A 16,975-nucleotide genomic window follows, 5' to 3' on the forward strand; every position below is an offset into this window, starting at 1 on the left:
TTGGCTCTCATGGTTTCACCACAGTGAGCTTAAGACACAAAATGATCTTATTAACCCTTTACCCTCTGAGTCGTGATTCCAGGTAAAGGTGCTACTGTGAATTATCATCTGTTTCAGGTTCATAAAAGCTGCTGTTAGTATGTGTTTGTGTTCCTTTTCTTCAGTGGTTTTGCTTTACTTTGTATTTTAGGGTCAAAACAGGTGGAAGAACGGAAAAAGACAAAGAGAGGAATTGAAGTTTGAAACGTTTTTACTAAATATGGCACTCAGAATGTACATCAGTAAGAGATTTAGGATGTTGAACATGAACTGTGAACTAGAACCCACTGAACAACAATAAGGATCTGAAATTGAGTCCAGTAGTTTTTGTTTTGGCCTTTTTTTTTTTTTTTTTTTTTTTTTTTTTTTTTTTTTTTTTTTTCTTTTTAAATAAATCAGTCCAGCTGCTTTTTGACACCTGATTAAACTCCAAAAAGCAGTTACATGGTCAAAACTCAGTAATAACATAGTAGTAAAAAAAAAGAAAAAGTAAAGAAAAATCATGGCAGCACGGCAAACAACAGTTAAAATGAAAAAAAAGAAGAAATGGTGTAAAAAAGGCCAAAATGTCTATTTTTATAGTGAGTCGGTCTCACTCACTGCTCTGTGTTTTACTCTCCATTCCACAGGTGGCAGGGGGGTGTACTGAGCATGCTCAGATGTCTGTGGAAAAAACAAGGTCTATTCTGTCATGATGTTTTTTTTTTACAGTTGAGCAAATGCTTGAATTTTTATGAATATTTCAAATAGGGCTGGGCAAGTTAACGCGTTATTACCGTGTCAACACATTCATTAGATAATGCCGACAATTTTTTTTTATCTCACGTAAATGCCGTTTAATTCTAACTCCTATTCTTCTGCTTGTGTGCGTGTAGCGATTAGCTGCAGATAGACAACAGGTTTAACAAGAAAAGCCGGATGCCCAAAACTTCTGTCCAAATCTTTTACTGTAGACTCACTGTAAAACTGCAACATACAAACAAAATATGTCTCAGTTCTGTTCACTGCCTTAGTACATTTACATGGCATTATACGTTTAAATGAATGGGAAAAAGATCGCTAGCTCGATGCTAACTTGAATGGGAAAATCCATAGACACGCTAACGATTAGCATTTACAGATTAATTTAAGATTTACAACGTCTTTTTATCCAGCAACAAAGGTTTGGATCAGAGATATTTTATTCTATTCATTCTTACAACAACTGAACATAAAATACTCACAGGCAAACGTTTTTGGGGCCATACAAACAGAGTGAAAGAAACGTGTCTGTTAGTTCCTTCTTATGTCTGAACTGACTACGGGAACACCGCAAGGACAAAACATACGTTAGTGCAACTTATTCCCACCACTAGAGGGCCCCCTTTGTTTACTTTGAACACCTGAACATCACATATTATTGGGCTTATTAGTATTAGTACTGATTAGTGGGACTAAGACTCCTGTCAATCACTCACAACTGGAAATAAACTGGTGTGGACATAAACATGTGGAAAAGTAGCGGTCTGTTCCATGGACATTTTCATTTAAATGTCTTCAGATAGTGGGGGGGAGAAGGACACAGGTGTTTGGAAGCACTGACATGAGCAATTATTTTTATCACCAGAGTACTGCAGTCTGAAATATCACTGAAAGGAAATACAAGCTATTGATGCCGGCAACCCGCCCCCCCCATACATATAACTATGCGATTAATCGTAGAAATCCACACGATTAATTGCGATTAAAAATTTTAATCGCTGCCCAGCACTAATTTCAAATAAATCAAACAGAATGCTCAACACAGACACCTCAGGGGTTCAAGGGTTAAACTGACAAAGTGATGGAAACCTTCAGTTTCCCTTTGAGTCTGTCCGGCCCAGACTCATCTGTGGACAACTGTCTGATGCATTTGTGTCTTGTGTGTCCTCTGTTCTGCTGCAGCGTCCGTCCATCGTCCCTCTGTGTGTTGACCTGTCAGACTGGGCGGCCACAGCGGCGGCCCTTCAGGACGTGGGCCCCATCGATCTGCTGGTCAACAACGCCGCCTACGCCAGTCTGCAGCCTTTTCTGGATGTCACCCCAGACAGTTTGACCAGTAAGAGTCTCCCCTCAGGGAAAATACATGTCACTTAAAGGTAGGGAGGGAGATCCTGGAAAACACAGTTCAGGCAAGCTACATTTTGAAAATACACCATTCAAAAGTCCAAACCTCTTTCTTCAGAAAGAGGTTTCGTCCTCATTTCATACATACAACAGTGTCAACAAAAAACAACAAAAAACAACAACAACAACAAAAAAACATAGAACTGAGTGCATGCAGTTTTGGTAACTCTCACTTGAAAAAAAAAGAAAATCACAGCTTTCAGTACTTCTGGGTTCTTTAACCCTTTCATGCATAGTGGTCACTCCAGTGGTCAGTTCTTCTCCATCTGTTCTCTTGTATATTCATGGGTTTTGTTGTTTCAGTTCCATATCAGCCAACACAGTGGACACATGCACCATCCCATAATACACTGACATTCATACAGTTATTGTAGCTTTGCTGTTCTTGATAAACCTGATCTGTAGTAACATGGCTTAGTGTAAATTAATTGCTAATTCTTATTAGACTGTAATTAACAGTTTTCTGAAACAAAAAGTTGTTGTTTTTTTTGCATATCCTCCTGAGACCCAGCAATGCATTTTGTCCTCTGTAGTTTGACAGTTTAACTTAAAAAATACTGTCCATTGCAAAGGACATTCCATTAAAAAAATAAATCAATAAATAAAACTAATTTTTAAAATGTATGTGAAAAAACTGTTGCATTATGCAGTTTCCAATCAAGACAATTTTTAATGTAAAAAAGCTAAAATTGTCAAATTCCATGGTCTCAGGAGGAAATTATCTCCATGAATTGAGTAATAACTAGTATTAGAGTATGATAAAATGTGAGAAAACATCAGGTTAGCAGCATTAAAAATGTTTTTATTTCATAGTTTTCACACTGTATATCGCTTTCTGATGATGAGTTTTAAATACATGTTTCTTTGCTTCTAAAATTAAACACACGGTGTCCAGCTGAGTGGACATTTTTGTAACTCCATGAAAATAGGTTCATAAAAAATTCAACTGCATTGTTTTTTTAATGCCTGAAGAGGAATAAAAACACTCAAGAAAAAAATATTGGCCAAGATTCTCATAATTCATACATGAAAGGGTTAAACATTACACATGTTTATGCAAAAGTGAAACATTCGCAAAGAATAAAGACAGGGAGATTATAAAGAAGAAATCCTTAGAGGAGTGATACAAATTCTGGGCGGCTAGAGGATACAACTTAATCTGTTTGTCCCAAATATGGTAAATTTATCCCTCTGGATTCTGATAGAGTAAGTCAGTTTTTCCATTTTGAAAATTTCAAAGACAGTCTCTTACCTTTCTTCTAATGTTGGTGGAGTTGGCTTTAGCCTCCTTCTTGTCATAGATTTCTTGCTGTCTGTTAAAAGTGCCTGTAATAATTTTGTATCCTCCCTCTGTTCTAGTACTGAGACATCACCAAAATATAGATTTACACAGTTATAGGGAACAGGAACCTTGAAGACCGATGTTAAAGTCCTGTGAATATCCCTCCAATATTGGTGCATGTTGGTTCAGTCCCAGAACACATGAGAATGATTAGCCTCCTTTGATCCACACTGTCTCCAACACTCAGAAGAACCATCTCTGTATTTACCCTGATGGGGCGTCTTAAAAAATCTAACCACACTTTTCCAACAATGCTCTCAGAAGTTGGACTTTTCACTTGTTATTTTGATACATGTTCTAAGTAATCTCGGACTAGTAAGAACGGCTGATAGCAGTAAGACTGATGTCAGAATAGCAGCCCACTAAAGTTTGCTTTGAACGCTGTAATTTGTTTATTTCGCTATTATGCTTGTCAGTAGAACAGCCCCAATTTATACCTATCTAGCTAACATTACATTCCCTAGTGATTTATGTTGGTGATAAAACAGCTTGCCGGTGAACTTTCCATCTGAATATAACTAATATAGCCAAGCTCTGGCTCTGAGAAGAGAGGTACGGGCAGAGGGGGGAGGGACAAAATGCAGTTGAGTTTGATAGACATATTAACATTCGATCATTTTGATGGGCCGGTTAAAATGATTGGATGGTGTTTTTTCAGTCCTGTCCGTTCCACAGGTGACTCAATTTTTTTTAAATTTTTGTGTTAGAGCATTTAACTAATTGGTTGCAATTTGGTTGAGAAGGGGATTTTACGCAATACAGTAAAAAATGCTCCAGGAAAACATCTCCTACCCTACCTTTAATATGGAACTAAATCAAAGCTGTAGCTACGTTCCTGAGCTTCTGTGAGCACTTGAAATAGAATAAACTGAAGGTAATTTTGACCCAGTGACACCAACAACCTCTTACTCATTGAAGCTTTAAACCAAATAACCACATGTTTCATCTCCAGGTCATTCAATGTGAATGTGAAAGCTGTGCTGCATGTGTCTCAGGTATTCGTTCTTTCCTTGTCTCTTATGTTTGGACGTTGTGTTTACAGCTGCAGCTATTGATTATTTTTGTAATTGATTAAACTATCGATTACTTTCTTAGATTCGATTAAACCATTATTTGAATAGACGAAAAAAAATACTAAAAATGTGAAACAGAGATGTCTGAAAATGACAACTTGTACTTTATTCTAGAACCAGCTGAAACAACAACTACAAAAAGTATAAAAGTAAAAGGATATAGAAAAAATATCTTTATAGAAATACCAACAGTAACAGAAATATAAAACTATATATAAAAATATTTATAAGCAACAGCAAACCAGTCCAATGACATCTACAAACAATATGTGCACTGCAGTCTACAACACATTTGGATCCAACTTATAACAACTGAACATGGAACTAACATATGACTGTGTGCTGATCATGTGCGTCACAATAAGCGTCCGTGTGAAACACAACAGTGGAACCAATGTTTAGCAGCAGCAAAATTAAGGAAATGAAGCTTTGATTCAGGAAAATTGTAACTGAATAATATTTTTAATCAATTCTAGTTGATTAATCAATTAATCACTTTATCTCAAGTCATTTTTGATGTATTTTAACCCATAAAGACTTCTTTGCGCTTCTTTTGTGGCAGTTCCCAAATGATTTTTTTCCTTTATTTTGCCTTTCATAAGTGATTTTTCACCATTAATTATAATATTATCCTCTGTAATTTTCAATTTTTCAGTGTAAATCAGATCATTCGGTCTTTATGAGTTAATGTTTCTTTTATTGTAACTGGTATGTAGTCTTGGCCAGGTCTCCCTCAAAAAGAGATCCTGATTTTAAAGTTACATAAAGGTTAAAATAAAATAAAATAAAATAAAAGGCTCTGTATTTTGGTATGATCTGTATTTTTGATCTTATCACATTGTCCTGTGTGTGTGTGTGTGTGTGTGTGTGTGTGTGGTAGATCGTGGCTGGTGCCATGAAGGCCAGAGGATCGGGGGGTTCCATCGTCAACGTGTCCAGTCAGGCATCCCAGTGCGCCCTCAGGGACCATGCAGTCTACTGTGAGTCCACTCAACACCAGGAAAAACCTGCTAACTCTGGACTCAAGGCTTCAAAACAGTAGTGGTGTGTGAAGCCTCAGAAACTCTGTCCACTTGTGTTACAGTCTGTGATGTGTTTGTTCAGGTGCCACTAAAGGAGCCTTGGACATGTTGACCAAGGTGATGGCCCTGGAGCTGGGACCCCACCAGGTAACTGCTCATCCTGCTTCATCCGACTTTAATCATGTCAGCTCAAAGCCAAACACATCAAACTGCAGACACATCCTGTAGGGCAGGGGTGTCACACTCATTTTAGTTCAGGGGTCACATACAGCCTAATATGATCTAAAGTGGGCCAGACCAGTAAAATAATATAAATAATAGAATAATAACTTTTGAGTGAAAAAGTAAAATTCTGTAATGAAAATGTTTACATCTAGGAATTGTACTCAAACTTAACATGAACAAAAATGAACAACCTGAACATGCTTAAGTAGAATAAGTGCAATGTTAACAATATTATGCCATAGTTTATCATGTATGCATATGCATCACAACTTAGACATCGCAGTGGATCTAAAAATACACAAAACATTAAATAGCAAGCAGAATATTATGAAAATTCCACATACTTCTCTTAAGAGATTTCAGGATATTCACATTTTTTTTTTTTTTTTTTTTTTATAAAAGGCTAGTCTGTAAATGTAAACATTTGTGTAATTTTACTTTTTTTTACACTAAAACGAAGAGAAAAATTTACAGTTTTCATTATTTATAGGTTATTATGATAGTATTTTACTGGTCTGATCGTTTTTAGATTGAATAGATCTAAAATGATTTTAACATCCTTGATTGTTAATATCATCAGTATAATTATTGCATTTCACAAATTCATCCAAGGGGCTAGATTGAACCCCAGATTTGCCCCCGGGCCACATGTTTGACACCTGTGCTCTCAGGGTTTTTAGGGATGCAAACTCCTCTACTTTAGGCAGGAGAAAGTCCAACGGTCGACAACAGATCAGCGGGTTTCTGGTTCAGTTACTGACCCCTGACCCCTGTCCACATGTCCAAACATCCTTGGCTGATGCACTGAACCCTAAGTGACTGTTTCACTGACGTGTGAAAGGAATGAAATTTACAAAGCCAGAGGGAGAAACACTCAGACATGTTGACCTCAGGGTCCTCCTGTCCCTGTACCTCAGAAACATACGGAAAAAAGTCAGAAACATATGAATCAGGGAAGTTTGCAAAAACCAAATTTGTGTCACTTCCAAAACTTGTGGCCTCTGCTGTAATTTCCCATGTGTGAATAGTTTATAATATGTCTGCTCTCTTAGCTTCATGACCTTTGACCTCCAAATCTAATCCTTTCACGCTTCAGTCTAAGGCTCCATTCAGACAGCAGGTCTTAATACACAATTCGGATCTTTTATGAAATCTGATTTTTTTGTGTGCTCATTCATATTACACATTAAATGTCACCTCTATCACTTTTCAGTATGAACTGAATGTAACCCTGAAGTGACCCACATGCGCAAAAGAGGTCCTGACATAATACGTGACCACACAGACACGCACTGTGTTTACGGAGGTAAATGTAATTTTCTCACTGCTTCTCCTCCGGGGATGCAGAATGGTGAAGTATGTTGAATTTCAATGACAATAAATGCGACCTGGCCGTTCAGACCGAAGTCGCTTTGCAAAATATCAGATACGTATTGGATTTAGGACCACATATGAAAGTGGCCGGGGTCAGATTAAAAAAACAAATCAGATTTGGGCTGTTCAAACTGTCTTTAACAGATCGGATACAGGTCACATATGGGCAAAAAATCAGATTTGGGCCACATTTACCTGTAGTCTGAATGTAGCCTTAGTGAACATTCACTCATTGTGTTCAACCTGGAGTCAGACCGTCAAGATATTTTCAGTTTATCCTCGTGTCCAATGTGCAGTTATCAGTCACAATTACAATACTTTTTTAATCTCAGGGGGAAATTATTACAGTCTGTGTATAGTAAAAAGTAGCAAGAAGGAAAGGAAAATCAATATAACAGAAAAATACATTTTATACATATATATGTGTGTGTGTATGTATGTATGTATGTATGTATGTATGTATATATATATATATATATATATATATATATATAGTGTGTGTGTGTGTATATATAATGTGTGTGTGTATGTGTGTGTGTATATATATATATATATATATATATATATACACACACACACACACATATTATATATATATATATATATATATATATATATATATATATATATATATATATATATATATTTATATGTATATGTATATGTAGAGAGAGAGAGAGCTCTATGACACATTAAGCACATACTGTACTTTCCGGGCTATAAGGTTCACTGGAATATAAGCCGCGGCTGACTTTAAGTTGCACCTGACTATAAACCCCAGGTGTTCATGTTGTGACATGAGATATTTACACAGAAAGATGGTAAACAGAAAGATTATTTAAATTTTAATTAATTAAAATTTATTTCCATACCTTAACTGTTTTTTCCAAACAGTGTCTGTAACACGGCAGTAAAACGTCAGGAACAGGCTGGTTAAAAAACCCAGAAAAGTCATTGATCTGTATCTTCCTCTTCCTTCTGCTCATTAAACCACTGCAGTCGTCTTCTTCAGTGTTGGAGTTGAACAGCCTCAGAAAGGCTCTGTCATACTCCTTCTACGTCTCTCCTCCGTTGTTGCTCAATGGCACTTCCATGCTGCAGCTCTATTTCCTTCTTAGACAGACAGATTTTAACTTAAAAGCAGCAAAATATGCATTTCTTCATGTGTTTTCCATGATGAGGGTTTGTGCATGACACACAAAATGATTGTTTAAAGTTCAGATTTAAACTTCTCCTCTTCATCAGCTCTTCCACCTGTCAGTCTCACTGTTGTGCTTCCTGCTAGAGCGCCCCCTGGTGGCTGTTAGCCTGTAAAAATCTATACTCGAGCTGCATTGCTGTATAAGCCGCAGGGTTCAAAACGAGAAAAAAGTAGCGGCTTAGAGTCTGGAAAGTACAGTAATGGAATAAAGTACAATTAAGTACAACATCAATCAATCAATCAATCAATCCATCAATCAGATTTTATTTATATAGCACCAAACAATAACAAAAGTTATCTCATGACACTTACATATGGAGTTGGTCAAAACTAGGCTCTAAGCCAATTTACAGAAACCCAACAGAATCCTCCAGGAGTAAACACTTGGGACTGGTGACAGTGGATGGAAAAAAACTTCCCTTTAACAGCCGAAACCTCGAGTCAACATCAGTTCCGTTGATTTGCTGTAGTTGAAGGAAGGTTGTGTGACATTGAAGGACTGAACCTTGTTTTTACTGACTGAATCTGCCTTGGTATCAGATTCGTGTGAACAGTGTGAACCCCACAGTGGTGATGACTGAGATGGGCCGACTGGGCTGGAGCGATCCCAACAAATCCAAGACCATGATGTCCCGCATCCCCCTGGGACGCTTTGCAGGTTGGTTTGAAAACTGATGGTGATCCTTCTGTGGAGGACAGACTGTTTACAGAGCTTCACTGCAAAACACTGACACCTGTGAGAATAAACCAAAATGACAGACACACACACACTGATCTTAACTCCATTCATTATATTCACCTGTTCGAGCAGATCACTGCTAGTTTAACATTTTGGGTATTTGGACTATTTTTTGTTTAGTTTTTACCCCTTGGCCAACTTCAGGCCAAAGGGGTATTATAATTGTTTTGCAGTCCGTCTGTCTGTGTGTCCATCAGTGTATTAGGCAGAAATGGAGGAACAGGAGAAAAAACAGTGTGTGTAATAGAACAGCTGGCATATAAGTGACACATGTTGTGGAATATATTGTCAGATTCTGTTCATTACACAAAAAACATTTTAACAGCTTAGAACAGGGGTCGGCCGCCTTTAACACTCTAAGAGCCATTTGGACCAGTTTCCCGCAGAAAAGAATACACCGGGAGCCACAAAACCCTTTTGACAATTAAAATGAACATAAGACTGCTTATATTGTTTTTTTTACTTTAATGCTATATGTAAAGAAAAATCTACCTCTGGTCAGCACTGGACAGCGCTACGGTTACCTGTGCCTTATGCACAGGTTCAGCACTGGACAGCGCTACAGTGACCTGTGCCTTTTGAACAGTTTCAGCACTGGACAGCACCAGCACAGCTCTGTTCAATGCAGTAGAGCAAATGTGTGCAGCCTAAAAAAATAGAGAAAAAAGTGGCTCCACCTTCCAGGTAGGAACTGGCTCCTATCATTCACTTGACAGAGCCGGCTCTAAGAGCTATTATGTTCACGACCAACATATCACTACTCAGAATACAGGCTTTAACCTCATCCACTTACAAATGGAACTGATGGTTTAAACCTTTTGCCATTATTTTATTGAGCGAAAAAAAAAATTAAATGTTTTAATGTTACAAGATCGCCACAATCTTCAAATTTAGAATTACATTTAAAAACATAACGTGCACTTAAAAACCCTCGGCCTTCAGGCCACACCAAAGTTTTTACATATACAGATGGACAGACGATGTGCCGGACTGCAATACGTGATTGTTCAAATAACGTGACAGACCTGTATGTGGAGGACATGTCGATAAAGCTGTGAGAAACTGAAAGTGAAAGTGAGCTCCCCTCACCTTATCATTGTTGTTGACTGTCTAGGGTAAATTGATGATTCGCTTCATTTTTGTAAAAAATAGGTAGATTTATCCAAAATTAGGCTGTGACAAGGTAAGAGAACAATATATTGATAATTAGCATGGCTTTGAGCAAGCCATTTTTTTGCCATGCTTTTTGAAAATTAACCGTGCAAATCACAGGTGTAGGGCTCGGTGCCTAACACAGTGCAGTCAATTCAACAATGTAATTGCATTATCTGAAGAATGCATTGAGATTTCCACACCAAATTTACACAAAGATAATCTAATCTAAATTATGGGGCAGTAACTTTCAACAGAATCTTGCACTATATTTGGCTGAGGGGAATTGGAAGTGCACAGCATGTTATGTTTCTTTGTTGTGTGAAAGATACGAAGTGACGTTCCAGAAGTTCAAATCTGGCCTCTGGGATGAATTTGCAATGTGCAGAGATTACACTGACAACATTCACCGTCAATAGTTTAATTCCAAACACCAAATTTTAACAATATTCTGCCTTTAACTAAAGGTTTTGTGCCTTTGTAGATCCACTGTCAGCTGTAATGTACATGTAGGAATGATAAGTTTAGGTATAATATTATTAAGATTGTACACATTTTTTAAAAGAAATTTCAGGTTTTTCAGATTGTTCACATATTTGGAGAAAATGTGAACAATCCGTGTGTTTCTAAATGTAAACATTTTCATAATTTAACCCTTGTGCTCTCTTTAAATATACTACATTACTGCATGTACCTTTTTAGCACAGAGGTGTCCAGAGGTGCAAAACGCATCAACAGAGAATAAAAGACATGTAAAGACACTGGATCGCAAGAGAAGTTCTTACAAAAATTCATGCCACAAGCTGCAACAGAGCCATAGTGATCCCCAAATGAAGAAAAAGCTGAGAAAACAAGGAGCATAAGGGTTCATTTTACTTTTTTATACTCTAAAACAAAGAGAAAAACTTGAGGTTGTGATTATTTATAGGTTATTATACTATTGTTTCACAGGTTCAGCCCATTTCAATCATTGTCTCACACATTTGTTGTCCAAAGTAGTGATTCTTTGCCTGTCTTTTCGTCTGAAGGACTAGACCTGTCCTATCCAAAATGTATACATAGAACTGAAATATACGATGTAAGGGTTTCATTGGGGGAGCATGTCCACATAAGGTCTCCTGACCTATAGCTACTGTAAAATTACAAATACATAAAATCTGCATGACTGCCTGTTGTTACCATTTTTATGCAGGTTTTTCCTGTATTTTAATCTGGAAACAAGAAAATCTAATACATTATCTCACATTTAACTTTAATACAGTACCTGATGAAGGTGGTTGTGTGTATATATTTTCTTTTGATAGTTTACTTTTCTCCGATGCATCTATTGTTTATCAATGTGTGATTCTTTATGGCAAGCGTTGCACCCAATGAATGTCATTTTTTAAACTGCAGTGTTAAATGTATCTGTTGGTGCTGTCATATTTCTACCAAATATTTTTTGTAAGTTGTCAGAAAATTTACCACAATAAGTCCTTGCTTGATTTCCATTTTTTTTGTTGCCGTGTATGTTCAGCTAAAATTCCTAAAATTGCAGTACATAGTATCATTTTGTATTGAAAAATCTTTAATGTCCCCAAAGGGCAATTTGATTTGTACCAGAAGTGTACATATCTTACATATCACCAAAACAATCAATTTCATATAATACAATAAATACAATATATACAGTAACTAAGTTATCATATAGTGCATTGTTCCCAACAGGGTCACCTACAGGGGATTTTCAGTGGGGAAAATAGTTGTTATGGTAACGCCAACAGTGATCAGTATTTTCAATCTTATGATGCATTTTCAGGTCAGACAAATAGAAGTGTGGTGCTGGTCATGTGTGTTCATACAGCCATAATAGAAACCATCGGCTGTATACAGAGTTTCAGTGAAGTTGGTGAAGTTATTTGTGTAGAACGAGTCTCGTCAGTGTGTACAGTGTGTGTTGTGTGTCCTTGTGCAGAGGTGGAGGACGTGGTCAACAGTATTTTGTTCCTGCTCAGTGATAAGAGTAACATGACCAATGGAGTCACTCTGCCGGTGGATGGAGGCTTCCTGTCCTGCTGACACCGACTCAGAGGAAACGACCGACAGAGCAGTGAGCAGCTTCATTTCATTCATTCAATAAACTTTGTCACTGCACCTCCACTGTACATGTTCCTGTGTCGTCTGTTGACCGAGGCTGTGCAGCTCATTTCCTGCCAAAACATAAACATATTTTTGAAAGAAATGCCCTGTGATTAAGTCAGAAGCAGAGTGTGAATTACCCCTCCATAACTGGGGTGTGCCCCCCCCGGCTCCGCGTCCTGCCCTCTACCCTCATGTTGTCGTCTCTGTGCTGCTGCTCACAGTTTTCCTCCTGTGCCTCTTCTGTCTGCTGTTCACCACCTTCCTTTATACGCATGAACAGTGTGGAAAACTGAACTGCACCCACACTTTTACTGTCAGTGTCTGTAGACTTTGGGGGGGGGGTCCATATAACTAATGTAACTAACATAACATAACTAACATAACCTTGCACAAAATTTTCACTACTTCTAACCTGTATCCACTTGGCCCCCTCCACTGCTCTATGGGCCCCCCACAAATGCTGGGCCCCATGAATTTGTCATGTTTACTCCCCCCTTAATGGTAACCCAGACTACCCCCACCCTTGCACATTTTCGGTCGAGTTAGAAGCTCTGAATCTTTAGTTCTGTAACAATGTGGCAGCAGACTGAGCTGGAAACTGTCTCTCTGGCTCCACCTTATGGCAGTAATGAGGAAATACACACACAATCCCAATAGGCGGGTTTGGATATGAGTCACTTCATCTATTATAGCTCTGTCGTACAGTGACCGACAAAGGTCAAACAGATTGTAACGGCCCAGTGCTTCTCAGAGAAAACAGCTGCAAGTACAGAAACTATGCAAATTCACAAACTCAAACACAGTCTAAGTGAGGTACAAAAAGAGGAACGAGGTCTAGATGAAAAAATGCACCAGAAGACACAAAAACACATGCAAAATCATCAAATGCACTGCAAATAAAGAAACGATGCAAAGCACAAAACGATTCAAACTAAGAAAACATCTGCAAATGAAAAGCGCTGCATAACCAGTCACTACAACGGAAGTGCTCTAAACCTGTAGGGGGCGCTGTCAGCAGAACAGTTCAGTGTAGTCAGGACATGACTGAACATGACCAGGTATGACCAAAGGTGGCAGGGGGAGGGGTAATATCAAACCAGGGGTCATTGTCACCCAGTGGTGTAGTTGTCCATGGAGAAGTGGGTATACTCTCAATTTTTGGCTTTTTTTTTTTTTTTTTTTTTTTTTAAAGTCCAGAAAAATGCTGTTTTAGAAACAGTGACATTTAAGACTACTCTATTTAATTTACCCAAAAATCCATCAGTAGTATTTGTTTACTATTATAAAATTATTATAACTTGGTCAGGAGGAGTTTGTAGGTATTACTGGACACACAAGCAGCGGCATGAATGGAAATGTATTCAACATGAGGCAAACAGAGGATAACATTAGCCTTTCATACTGTTAGCCTTTCATAACATTAGCTTACTCACACAGTTTAACTATTGTCGACAACATCTCTCCTCTACATGTGGAGTCATATGACCAGTAGTTTAAAACAGTGACTCATTCTGAAACCACCTTAAAACTTACCTCAGAATTATGTGTTCTTTCAATATGTGTCAGTCAGTTCAAAGATGTTTATTCTGCTATTCTCATTTGCATTTCCAATAATCAAGCATCTTTCAATGAGACGTGCAGTGATCTGTCAATCAACTGGGGTGGAACTGGCTCCTGAGGTGTCCAATCAAGTTCCAGAGGTGGCCAGTACTAGTTATCAATATTTTCCTTGGCATAACCCACCCTACTCTGCCTCTGATTGGCTCATCAGTCCTCATGCCTAAAGTTAACCAATCTAATCAGTGAAGGCAGCGAGTACTAGCCAATTAGAAGTAGAGTAGGGTGGGTCATGGCCTCACCATCCTAGGAAAAAAAATTAAAGTTTTGTGCAGTTTAGCTCAGATATTTACTGAATGGTGCGTATCAGGGGGATTTAGAAGTGGGTATACCCAATGCTGACTGAAAAATAAGTGGGTATATTGCGTATACCCTGTATACCCTGGACTACACCACTGTTGTCACCCAACGAAAGCAGAGGGGAGGTAATTATTTAAAGTGGTGCTTACTGCAGAACTACAGGTCATTTTGACCCGACGAAGGCAGCAGAACGGGGGTACAACTGCAACGGGGGTCATTTTGACTTGAAGAAGTCAATGAGAGGGTTAAACCGTACATATCAAGTTATATGTACAATTTTGAAGATCAGTGATCATACCTCAGCTGTTAGCTCAGCTCTTAACATTAGTATTTGACTTGCAAGTAGCTAAGTACCTCTAACCCACATCAAATCATGTCAATATACGATATACTTTGTTAGTCTTATTAAATAAATAGAATATTTGCTCCACTGGACATTTTGAATTATTATTAGAGCAGCAAAGAACACATGAAGTCACAAACGGTTGTAATGACTTTATTGCGTCTCAGTGGGTCAGTGTTATAACAGTATAACTTGTGTTTTTTTTCTCCACAAAGACTTGAGAAATGTCTGTCACCTATTTCTAATGAAATGACTGACCCGAGGGTTTCCCAAAACTAGGAAAATGTAGGAGCAAGGACTGATGAGAACATCTTCAGCTCAGCCCCTCAGTAGATTCTGGATATAAAACCAGCATTTCCAGTTTACGCTCAGTTTTCTCCAGTATAATTTATTGCTCTGGTTTGTTTCATTTTCAATGGAAGTGGGACAGTCAGTAAATCCAAGGAGTTGGATCAGTGACAGTGAAAGGAGACACTTGGTTTATGTTCAGTTCAGTACAGATTTGACTGAAAAGTCACTTTTTTTTTCAGTTTTCTCTGTTCTGATACAGTAACCTTTATTTACATCTACAAGGTGTGCTGAACCCTGAATAAAATGAATTCTCAGTAAAGGACTTCTGAAAACTGCCTTGTTCTTGTTGATTTCTCATTATAATGTGAGGCCTTCAAGTGGGCTGTTTTATACATATACACATGCATACACGTATATTTTGTTCTTGTGTTCTCTTCTGTCTTTGACCACAGGTCCATTTTAGTAATTGCACAAGATGCAAGCTACGGTGAAAAGTTGGTTAATGTTCCCAGAATTAGGCAAAGGGATGACAGTGACAAAAAGTTTGTTCTCCTTAACCCGCCTTACACTGGTCTACAAGGAAAATGCTTCCAGAATAAAAGTAATGAAATTTTACCACATGAGAGTCACTGATAAAGAAAAATCAAGTCAAAAATGCTGGTTGGCTGAACTTTCCAAGATACAGCCTTGGGTCAAAATGTGAAATTCAAGAATTAACGAGAGAATGGGTTTGACTCAAAAGGAATATTTGTCTCAGAGCTACAAGATCTACTTCAAAACACTGTCTGCACATTAGAATACATTCACTGTACAGGTTCTATTTAGAGGAAGATTTATAAAACTATTATATAAATGTACATAAACCAATATATATGTGTAATAACACTTAATCATATACCTTGAAAACATCAGCAAACCGGCACTTTTGTCATTTATTTTCCAATTAATCTTATTAAAATATGTAACATTTAGCACATTTAATCTCTGAAGCAAATCATTTCTAAAAAATTGTAGACCAGTGTCATTAGCCTTTTAACATGAACTCGCAGCTGCATGTTTGACTGGGTCTCCAGAACGTCATGTGCTGCCATTTTCCATACTGGAAACCATCGGCTGTATACAGAGTTTCAGTGAAGTTAGTGAAGTTATTTGTGTAGAACGAGTCTCGTCAGTGTGTACAGTGTGTGTTGTGTGTCCTTGTGCAGAGGTGGAGGATGTGGTCAACAGTATTTTGTTCCTGCTCAGTGATAAGAGTAACATGACCAATGGAGTCACTCTGCCGGTGGATGGAGGCTTCCTGTCCTGTCCTTGCTCCTTGTTGGAGCGGAACGTAGGCCTGTGAAGTTTCCCTGGCACAAGGTCGTCTGCCCGGACAGGAGAGGTATGATGCCCGACAGTCTGAGGAGCTCACAGTCACTGATAGAGCATAGACACAAATGTCAGAGGACCATGTGGTGCCATGCCAATTATTAAATATTCAATACTGAATTAAATAACGTTTTTATTTGAATAATTGAATTCAGATTATGAAAGTATGTGTAAAAATTCAACTATCAAAAAAAATTCGACTATAAAAAATTCAAATTGTGAAATACAACTATTAAAAAATTCTTGGAAATACAACTGTTCAATATACTGATGGCACACATTTCCTTCCATAGGTTCATAGCATAGCTCTGTGTGTTGTTGATTCAGATGTTCCACCAACCCTCTAATTATCCCTCCAGTATCCCGTCTAGCAAGGCCCTTACTAAGCACCAAGTGTGCCTTTTTGGCACACTTGTGGAATAATGTCTAAAAAAATTTCATACAGTTTATTTTTAATTCTTTTACACTTTTTTTCTATTTCATCAACTTAGGCCATAAATAAAAATACCAAAATACTCAATAATTGTCACATTTTTTAACCCTTTAAATGCCGTGTTTGTAATGTAAACAAACCATTTTTTTGGATGCAAAAACAAAAAAAAAAATTTTTTCAATATACTCCA

General features: G+C 37.8%; 1 protein-coding gene across 1 annotated transcript; it reads left to right on the top strand.

Annotated features, from left to right (window-relative positions):
• Positions 1–1,991: 1,991 nt before the first annotated feature.
• Positions 1,992–12,470, top strand: LOC115439481 (L-xylulose reductase-like; the record flags this gene model as incomplete). The annotated part of the gene is made up of 6 exons (XM_030163297.1): positions 1,992–2,116; positions 4,479–4,521; positions 5,480–5,579; positions 5,704–5,768; positions 8,962–9,079; positions 12,267–12,470. Coding segments are annotated over 6 exons (555 nt in total), but the record flags the coding sequence as incomplete, so codon positions are not given.
• Positions 12,471–16,975: the final 4,505 nt, after the last annotated feature.

Source organism: Sphaeramia orbicularis, chromosome 19 (genome assembly GCF_902148855.1).
Source record: "Sphaeramia orbicularis chromosome 19, fSphaOr1.1, whole genome shotgun sequence".
Taxonomy (NCBI): domain Eukaryota; kingdom Metazoa; phylum Chordata; class Actinopteri; order Kurtiformes; family Apogonidae; genus Sphaeramia; species Sphaeramia orbicularis.